Source organism: Chelonia mydas, chromosome 10 (genome assembly GCF_015237465.2).
Source record: "Chelonia mydas isolate rCheMyd1 chromosome 10, rCheMyd1.pri.v2, whole genome shotgun sequence".
Taxonomy (NCBI): Eukaryota; Metazoa; Chordata; order Testudines; family Cheloniidae; genus Chelonia; species Chelonia mydas.
The window spans coordinates 13,718,975-13,728,912 of record NC_051250.2 but is presented as its reverse complement, the minus strand read 5'-3'; the positions used below and the strand labels follow the sequence as shown (position 1 = coordinate 13,728,912).

The window sequence follows — 9,938 nt, the reverse complement described above, 5'->3', positions numbered from 1 at the left end:
TCACTTCACCCTATGAGTTGTGCTTTTAATTTACAGCTGATTGCATGTCCCCCTCAAATATTCTAGCAATTCAAGGCAACATAGCCACATCCTTCCATGTGTACCATGATGATTCTGAGTGAGCTGTAGCTCACGAAAGCTTATGCTCAAATAAATTGGTTAGTCTCTAAGGTGCCACAAGTACTCCTTTTCTTTTTGTGAATACAGACTAACATGGCTGTTACTCTGAAACCAGTTTTAAACATAGTTTACACAAATTTCTTTTCCTTACAAATCAAATAGTTAGAGCTAAGTAAGGGGACAGATAAAATTTCACAATTAAAAAAATACTTTTGCCCAAAATTTCTGTCTCATCAGATATGTTTGGCTTTAATGGACACACTAATACATGTTAGACAGCTGGATGAGTGAAGAATATGTTTTAAAATTTGACAATGCTTATCTCAACAATAACTTTTTCATCTGGATCTGAATGTTTCTCAAATTTGGCTTAGCTATAGAAATAACCTGTGTTTTCAAATGTCATGCTTCAGGTGTATGAGCAACAATCACATTAAGTGCCATCACTACAGATGTTAAGATGGTCCTGTGTACAGCAAAGGATAGAAATTATTTTTTTAAATCATGTAAAACACTGTGGGGAGGTCTCACAGATTTCTCTGATTGAAGATACTCTTATTTTCTTTCTCTTATTCATAGAGGCCTTGTTGCTCCATATTTGGGGTTATTTAATATACAACATACCTCAATACATTAAGGGCACACAGGGCTCAATCCTGCAATTGTTGTGGTCCCGATTCACACCTACTCCAGACGAGCACTAAAGCCCAACCTTAGCCTTATCTGAAGCCAATGAGACTAAGTACATGCTTAAAGTTACGCACATGCTTAAGTGTTGTGCTGAATAGATATGGATTTAGGCATATGCTTAAGTGTTTTCCCAAAGTGGGCCTGCATAAGGAATTCAGGATTGGAGCCACAGTAGAAAGGGATTTCTTAAGGAGGATACCAACCTCTATACAGGGAGTAGGAGGACTTGTGGCACCTCAGAGACTAACAAATTTATTTGAGCATAAGCTTTCGTGAGCTACAGCTCACTTCATCGGATACAGGGAGTGTATGAGCTGGGGGAAAGTGCCTACTACTGTCTACTAAATCTTTGTAGATTCCCATAAAATCTGATTCTACAGTTGCTGAACCTGCATTTGTTCCACTTGCATAATTCCCCTTGAAGTCACAGAAGGCTGAGTACTTACATGGGCAGGAAATGTCTAGCCGATGATAGCGTAACAGACTGTCTACGTTTGCATGGGCAGAGAGCTGGATTTTCATCAGTCACTACCGCCTTTGAAGCTATGGCATAGTTTTTGTTCATGTAGCCCATACATGCATTCATTAGGCAAAATGACTTGCCCTCAGTCTTTACAGTATTTAGCCTTAAGGGTGGCAGGGTTCAGTCCTGGAAGGAACGCTGGCCATGTGGTTTAGGGCACTGGATGGGGAATCTGATTTGGTCTGAGGGTGGGTCATCACTGCAAAGTGAAGGTGTGATTGTAGCATGGGCAGGCGTACCCATGCTAGCTTCAATCTAGCTACCATGAGTAACAGCAGTAGTGCAGATGTGGCAGCACAGGCTAGCCACACGAGTTAAAGCCCTCCAGGGACTCTAGGTACGTACTCAGGGTGCGAACCCGTGCTGTAGCCCATGCAGCCACATCTACGCTGCTATTATCCGTGCTAGCTAGAGTTAAAGCTAGCATGGGTGTGCTTACTCATGCTACAAAGACACTGTCATTTTCAGTAAAGACACACCCTGAGGTTGTGCCATAGACTTGCTGGGTGACTTTGTACTAGTTAAAAGAACAGGAGGACCTGTGGCACCTTAGAGACTAACCAATTTATCTGAGCATAAGCTTTCGTGAGCTACAGGTCACTTCATCAGATGCTCACGAAAGCTTATGCTCAAATAAATTGGTTAGTCTCTAAGGTGCCACAAGTCCTCCTGTTCTTTTTGCGAATACAGACTAACACGGCTGCTACTCTGAAACCTTTGTACTAGTTGCTTCTCTGTGCCTCAGTCTCCCCTAAAATAGGATAACAAAAGTTCTTTATCTCACTGGGGTGCAGCAAGAGGAAATCCATGAACGGGTGTGAGACACCATAGTGAGGAGTAGCATAGAAAAGCCCTTGAATAAATAATACATTCTTGCTACAAACGTGTGGACAGGAGCGCAGCTCCCAGTGAAAAAAGATAACAGAGCATAGGGAGAGATGAATTATTGAGCCTCTTTCCCTCCCTCCCCTAATTCCTTGAACTGAATCTTTGCTGAGAACTGAAAAAAATTGCTTCCTTTCCCCCACCCTCTAATTTTTCATTTTGATATGACTGTTGTGCTTCTGGGATCAGCTAGAACCAGGTGGAGAAATGCCAAGAAAATGGTTTGCCTTGTCTGGAAATATGAAACCCAACACACTTTTTTTAAAGCAAGACTTCCAGCCTAAGAGGGAGTCAGATAAACATCCAGGATGGGATTTTCAAAGTCACATAGCTGACTAGAGCCCTAATTGCTGTTAATTACCAGGAGGAACTGAGCATCCAAATCTCAGAGGCAGCATTGAAAATCCCACCCTCATGCTTTTGGTTGCTTATCCAAACTGAGCTATCAGAGGGGGCCATCTGATCTGGGTTACAGCAATGTAAATGTGGTGTCTCTTCAGTGGTACTAGTCCAGTTTTACACTGGTGTAACTGGAATCAAAATTTGGCTGCAACATGGAACTCTTTGTTGAGACAGTTTTTCCTAATGCTAAGCAGGTGAAAACATGCCTCTTTTTCTCCAGTACGTGTATAACTATGTAACAGAGCACTGCTTTAAAGGCATGTGCAATGAGCTATCTGTTATGAGGCCTGGCTCTTTAAAGCTCAAAGCTATAGTCTGAGGGCACATGATTAGCAGCAATCATGTGAACTACATGAAACCAGTTAAAGGCTATTTTCCTAGGCAGGGATATCAGACAGGAGAGATCCAGGGTTTGGGGAAGAATTTGAGAGGGATGCTTTACTTGGATCAGATGCATGGCCTGACAGAGTCCCAGGGAATTGGGATTCCCTATGGTAGTTAGGAAGAGGGCTAATGGATATAGAATGCAGAAGGGATTGTACTGCAGAGCCTAGAAGGAAAGCTGCCGAGTTTCATGTAGCAGAGAGACTGTTGAAGCCAAACTGAGGAACGATGGATTATCAAGCCCCAAGGGAGCTGTGAAACCCTGTTCCAAGGGGAGAAAGAGAACTAAGCTCAAAGGGAAGGGATGGACTCATTTGTGAACCAACTGCTGCCCCAAAGGAGCAACTGCTCATATTTATTGTGCAAGTCTAATAAACCAGACCCCAGGTGGGGATGTTACTTGAACCAAATGGGGTGGAGTGGGAAGGGCTGCATTCAGCAGGTAGCAAAGAAGGGGCAAACTGAGATAGCAAGCAGGTGACAAGGGGTTAAGATAACCCTGTTACAATTGATTTCACTCATAAAAGCAGGTGAAGGACAACTGAGGAAAGAGGAAGCAAAGCAGCAGAATACTGTATTAAAACACAGAATCGCTGACTGTAGCCAAAGTTATGCTGCAATTACATTTTCTGGCCAGTGCCTTCCTATCATGCGCTTTAACCAGAAAAGACTGCAAACGGGATGACTATCAGACCAGTTTCCTACAGCCGGTGATGATTGGGGGTATTAGCGGTGTCAAAAACATCTGATCCTGAAATCACTGAAGTACGCAAGCAAAAGAGCTATGACATTTCAGACTGAGAATTACCAAAAAAGACATGATTTCCAGGTAACAATGATTTTCCCTACTGCTTCATTACACCCTCGGCAATCCCCCACCTCCCAGAAAAGCAAAAATACGGGCCATCAATCAGATACCTCCTGGTTCCCAGGCGCCTGAAACTGTTTCTGTGACACTCCAAATGTTACAATTTAAACGTAAGCAAACAGGGCTTCCTCTTTCACTGACAATATCATAAACAATTTCCTCCTGTATTTATACTGGAAGCAGAGATAAGACACCATTGCACAATGTTTGTGAATGCACAGAAAACTGTTTAATTTACAGCCACGATGGTGAAACAAACCATTTCAAAGCATGGAAATTCAAAGTTAAGTCTGACACTTTCTCAAACTCACCAATGGTGCTTAAGTGTTGGAACATAATGTTACATTAACCATACGCAATTATCTGAGATCCTTGCAGGACCTGAGACCAAAGGGGATGAGTAAAGGATAGAGGACCAGACCTTCAAGTGGTGTAAATTGGCATAACTCCAGTGAAGTCAGTGGAGCTGTTGATTTACGTGAACTGAGGATCTGGCCCTCAAAATGCCCAACTTAACTTTGAATTACTGTCCCTTGCTTATGCTATTTTGAATCACAAGCCTTAATGTTACTGTTCCTCCTAGTTATATTTGTTATATCACAGAAATAGATGAGGACTGATTCAACAGACAGTAATGCTAGAAATGCTGCAGATAAAATTTCAACTGGAATAGAATCAATGGCCCCAATTATAACATTCAGCAATATTTTAAAGACTGTGGCCCAGATCTTCAGCTCATGAAAATTGAAGTCAATAGAGCTTGTCAATTTACACCAGCTGAGAATCTGGCCCTAAGACTTTGATGATTGCTATTGTGAGCCATGTAAACACTGGGTTTGAAAATAGACTTTGTATGCTCCTAATTCCTGGTAACAAAATGAATTACAAATTTCAAATCTCAGACAAATAATTACCAGAAAGTTCTTCATTCGGTCTTCATTCTCTCCTCCTTTCAAACTTGGCATAATAGATATCTATGCTGGCACCAGGCAAATGCATGCCAGTAGTTGCATTTTCATCAGGGATTAAATATACTCAGGTGGTGTAAACACACAGCACCATTATAATCGATGGGGCTACACCAGATTAAACTATCTGAAGATCTGGCCCAGGTGAGTGATTTAAATTAATCCCTATTGTGCCAGTGCAACCTTAGTTGAAAAATTTGCTCATGCAGTATTCCACTTAAGTGACTTTGGCATCCTTTCAAACCTGCACAATCTCTTAGTGGGTCACATAATATTTTTCATCTACATAAATTTAATAGATATATATGAATTCTTTTTTCATTAGATATTTTAGACAACCACCCCCAAAAGAAAAAGAAAACCAAAAAACTGAGCAACACTATTGGTATCCCACCGAAACATAAATATATAAATTACATTTTATACACTTTTCTTTTAAACGCAGACACATACATTCATGGGCATAACATTGTGAACAGTACACTTAGTGAAGAACAAGCACAGACAGTTTTAGTAAATGTATTTCCAGTTTTGGTGCTCAATGTAATACACTGGGAAGATGATCGCAAAACAGGACAGTGATTAATTCTATCCCTGCATTAGCAGTTGAAACCAATGCCTGTTTGTTAAAATTGCTTTGCTTGGTTGAAATTGGACATAGCTCTAGTGAGTGGGGCGATGTGTTAACAAAATTTCTCTTTTTTTGTTACATCTTAAAGCTCTACAGTTCATTCACATCTAAGACTTTTAATGCAGGGTGGACACATTATCCTCAAGACTTGCTCTTTTGACATTATGTACAAAGAAGAGAGAAATCTTTCATCTTATTGGAGACGTTTCATAAAGAAAAGAACCCAGTAGTTTATTTTACATGTCCAATGTGATAATCAAAATACTGTAACACAAGGGGCATATCATCTAAACCAACCAGAGTGGGGCAGTGATTTTGGCTAACAGGGTAGCCATGATATATATGGCACAGGCCTACATTTCCAAAGCAGCAGACAAGAATTAGCCATGTGGCTCCCATTACAGTCCATGGAAGAACTGAACAATTAAATTCCTTGGCACTTTGAAAATGTAGGATTTGGTGCCTGAGTATTTTATCTGCCCTGCTATAGTTAAAATATATTTTGAAGTTATTTGGGCTACTCAACTACAAAAATATGACCACAAAATGCTTTTTTTTTCTTTTCTTTTCTTTTCTTTTTTTTTTTTTGTTCAAGAAAACATAGCAGGCTTTCTTAGGTATATAAAACTGTTAATTTTAGATAAAAATACAAACTTCACCTTTACAAAACACATATTTCTGTTGAATACACATAAAGCATAACATTTTACCAAAAATAAAGAATTTTAGGTTTTGTTCAACTCTTTGCAGCAAGGTCTTTCCCATGCCACAATGACATTGTACAATGCGGATACAAGAATTTGTACATTTCACACAGCGCCAACATGTGAAATAAAAGTATTTGTATACTGATAAGAATGGCAATTGCTAACACAATATCACTATTAGGCAACTGGCATCAGTCTCAAAGAAAAAAAGGATATTTGCATGGATATCCTATGATTTGTTTACACACATCAGGTTTTTTTAAATGCTTTAAATTACGGGGGAGGTTGGGAGACATAAACCAAGAAACGTCTAGAAAATTATGCATAGGTATACCATTTTTATTTTAATATATCTCATTAGTTTGCATCCCACTAGGAGAAATACCATAATGTTTGTGTTCTGCTTACTGTTACACCAGTCTTCTATATGTGTTATTGATAAATGTAGTCCAAGAGATAATAAAAAGCTAGGCAAAGAGTAAAAAGAAAGCTTAATAATCACTTTATGGTGTAAAAAAAAAATCCATTTAAGGCTCCCCAGAAGGTATTCTTTTTTTGTATAGACTTTAAAACACCACCGAGCAAGGATGTATTGTTTCTATAGTGTTTGCGTGGCATTTGATACATTCCTGCTTTTTTGTGCCTGACGTATATTTGTGTCCATCCATCTTCATCAAGAACGCAGGCACATTTCTTGACATAAAGCACCGTTGACTCCTCTGACAGAAATCCACTATTCACTTAAGAGTTTTGTCTTTTTCTTCTTCTTCTTCTATTTTTGTTTTGTACTTTTGGTATCCTCCATTCATTCAACTGTCTTTTTATTTTCTTTGTTTGTTTTGTTGTTTCATGGGTTTTTTGGACAGGGAAGCTTCCTATTGTTTCACAGAGTGCTACAATACTTGCTTTGATGTCACATTAAACAAATGTACATTGTCTCTTTGTTCTCATTAAGTGTTCTTTTCAGCCAGTTTTTTCACATAGGAGAACAAATAAAGTATACAGTCAATAAAGCACCATACATAGTAGGTTCAGGAATGTAACAAACCATGTACATCCATGTCCCAGAGAGAAGTTCTTTTTTTTTCTAGCTTATTTCACCTTACATCTGCAGGAGAGAAAAAACATATAATAACTCCATGATTAGAATCACAGGGACCTTTCCTCTTAGATATCTTTAAAAAAAACTATTCTGCATGAAATTCACTAACCTGGGACAAGAAGTTCTAAATGCTGTTTTGATTGAGTTTACATGCTGACTTTTAAAGTTGAATTTTACAAAATCTTTGCTTCTATCATACTACTCCCAATAAATACCTGTTAATCTGAAACAGGATATCAAGTTTAGCATTCTTTCAAAAAGATACATCCATATAAATGAAATCTGACATTGGGAGTTTATGTGCAAAAAAAAAAAAGTGCTTGAATTATTAAATACCCCATCATTCAGCAATTAGATACATTTGCTACAAATTCAAATTAAATCCCACTCAGAACACTAGAATCATCTGCAACTGTTGCAGCTCATATTACTTCAGATATTTTAGAAATACAAAATCCATATTTAATTTGGAAATTTTACAGCTGTCACATCAAACTTCACTAATATGCTGATCAAGCCACTCTTTTGTATTGAGGGGTTTCTTGTTTTGTTTTTTTTCCTACAATGTAAACCTTATAAATTTTGATGCCATCCTATTTTTGGATCCTATTCTTCCTCTGAAAGCCCCCAGACCAATGAAGGTTCTTAGCTCTCTGATACAGGGCCTTGTTACAGAAGAACAGGTGTCCTCTTGTTTTGTAAATTATGCAGTGATTCCGATAATTTCAGATGCATATTTAATCAGTCCCCAGTTCAGGCCAAAGAATGTTTGATGGTCATGCATGTAATAAAATTTACCATACGTACTGAATGCTTTCACAGCCGACGGCTTGGAGCATAAACCATTTGTAACCTAGCAATTCATTCATGCATTATCATGGGATGCTTAGACTTCAGAAATCAATAATAATGAAACAAAAAGCAGAGGAAATGGAACTTGAGATTTCCGAGAAGCTTAAATATTAGCACCCTCAATAAATAAATAAATAAAATGCAAAAGGAGGAAGTAGCTGAAGAATGTAAGATGCTTATGGTGATGTGTAGCTTAAAGGGAAAATACCAAGCAGGTAGAATTATCAAAGCCAATCACATCTAATCTCTTTGCAGCCTTGAGGTAGCAAGTGTCAAGATTTTGAACAGTGATTAAGCTGGAGTGATGATATTTGATTACGTTTTCCATTACTTGTGCCATTAGGGTGTTCAGCATATAGGTCCTACCTGATAAGCAAATAGTTCCAGTAGTTTTTATGTTGGTTTTAACCTTTTTCGTTTCCGTTTTTTACCTGTTTCCCTAGGCCTTCCTGTTAACATAAGGGCAGGCTGGTAAAAAGCCCTAAGATAATGCATTTTGTTGAAAATGAAGTAATAAATACTCAAGTTGTTATCGCTCACAGAATACTCAATCTTTTGCATTACAGGTATTTCTTTATAACTTCTGATTTTGAAATTAATGTTTGCATAGGTAGAGTAATTATATAAAAGCAAAGCTCCAGTAACCCAAGATGGTGTTGGTGGTGACAGATCTGCCTTGTAACTACTGTTAGCATATTGTATTCAATATTTGCCTTCCGTCCCTGTAGTTTAGTTATTTTAAACTTGCCACCCGTAACATTTTCTCACCTATAACTATGGATGTGAATCATTGTCTTCTGCCATTGTCATCACTTCCTTCAGAAGCCTGATTCTGAACTGACATCCTATTTCTCTCCCATACACACAAGCTTTTCATCTTGAAAATTCAACTGCTTAGTTGTTGTCCACAATAAACATTTTGGAAAGTTGAGGTTGATTAGATAAGATTTTGCATGTATGAAACAGAGAACAATTTACAAAAATATGAAAAGCCACCAATTTTTCCTAAATGTTTTGGTCCAGTCACAACGCAAACTAGCTTGGACTAAAATCATCCAGCTTGATTCACCTGTGGGTGCTTAATGACAGCCAGTGCATTTTTCAGCTCTCCATGTATATTATAACTTCCTCGAGAGGCCTATAGGAGGTTATATGTAAAGCAAAGCATGTCAAGAGAACTTGAAAGCTCTTGTAAGACAAACAGCTAGGTAAATTCTGCTGACATGAGCTTCTGAGTCCAATAAATATAAACCTGCAGCTCATGAGCCTTGCATTTGCTAAGTACCTGCGCTAGTAAGAGGTCCTCTGAAGAGGTTAAAATTTACAGCAGGTGTCTGCAGGACCTGGTAACCTCCGGCAGGTTCTCTCACCCAAGTTACAATCTCAGCCAGGCATCTGACAGAAATTGTAACCTCTGCTGGAAAACTGAGGCAAATTAAAGCCAGCACCAAAAATATCCAGCCAGTTGCTTTCCCACCTCAGTGACATCAGGCCAATGGGCTGCCCACTTCTACACTCCAGAATAAAAATATAAAGGGTAAATGGGAAGCCTGGACCTCCTAGGCAAAGATGTGTCATCGGGGGAAGGAGATAGAAGTAAGAAACTTGCCTAAAACTCAGGCCTGGTCTGGGGAACCCTAGCAAGTTTCCTATTTGTCAGAAATCCCAAAGCAGGCAAGTTTCACCCGTTCTACTTTCCTTATAAAAGTTTCAGACCCTTTGGGCCTGATTCTCCTGTTCCTAACACCAGTATAAATCAGCAGAAAATCTACTGAAGTCAGTGGGCCACATCCTCAGCTGGTGTAA

General features: G+C 38.9%; 1 protein-coding gene across 4 annotated transcripts in view; it reads right to left on the bottom strand.

The window, feature by feature from the left end:
- Positions 1–4,895: 4,895 nt before the first annotated feature.
- Positions 4,896–9,938, bottom strand: part of PDGFA (platelet derived growth factor subunit A) — a 29,243-nt gene continuing 24,200 nt past the window's right edge. The window contains exons 6-8 of one of the 4 annotated variants that reach the window (XR_003565502.3): positions 8,499–8,581; positions 7,390–7,503; positions 4,896–7,286 (exon numbers count right to left, since the gene is read on the bottom strand). Coding sequence is in view for 2 of the 4 variants with exons in the window: in XM_007065364.4 (XP_007065426.1) it covers positions 8,526–8,581 (56 nt within the window). In the remaining 2 variants the exon portion in view is untranslated. The remainder of the gene's footprint in view (positions 7,287–7,389; positions 7,504–8,498; positions 8,582–9,938) is intronic. The other 3 variants (XR_003565503.3, XM_007065364.4, XM_027827696.3) reach the window with 3 other exon arrangements.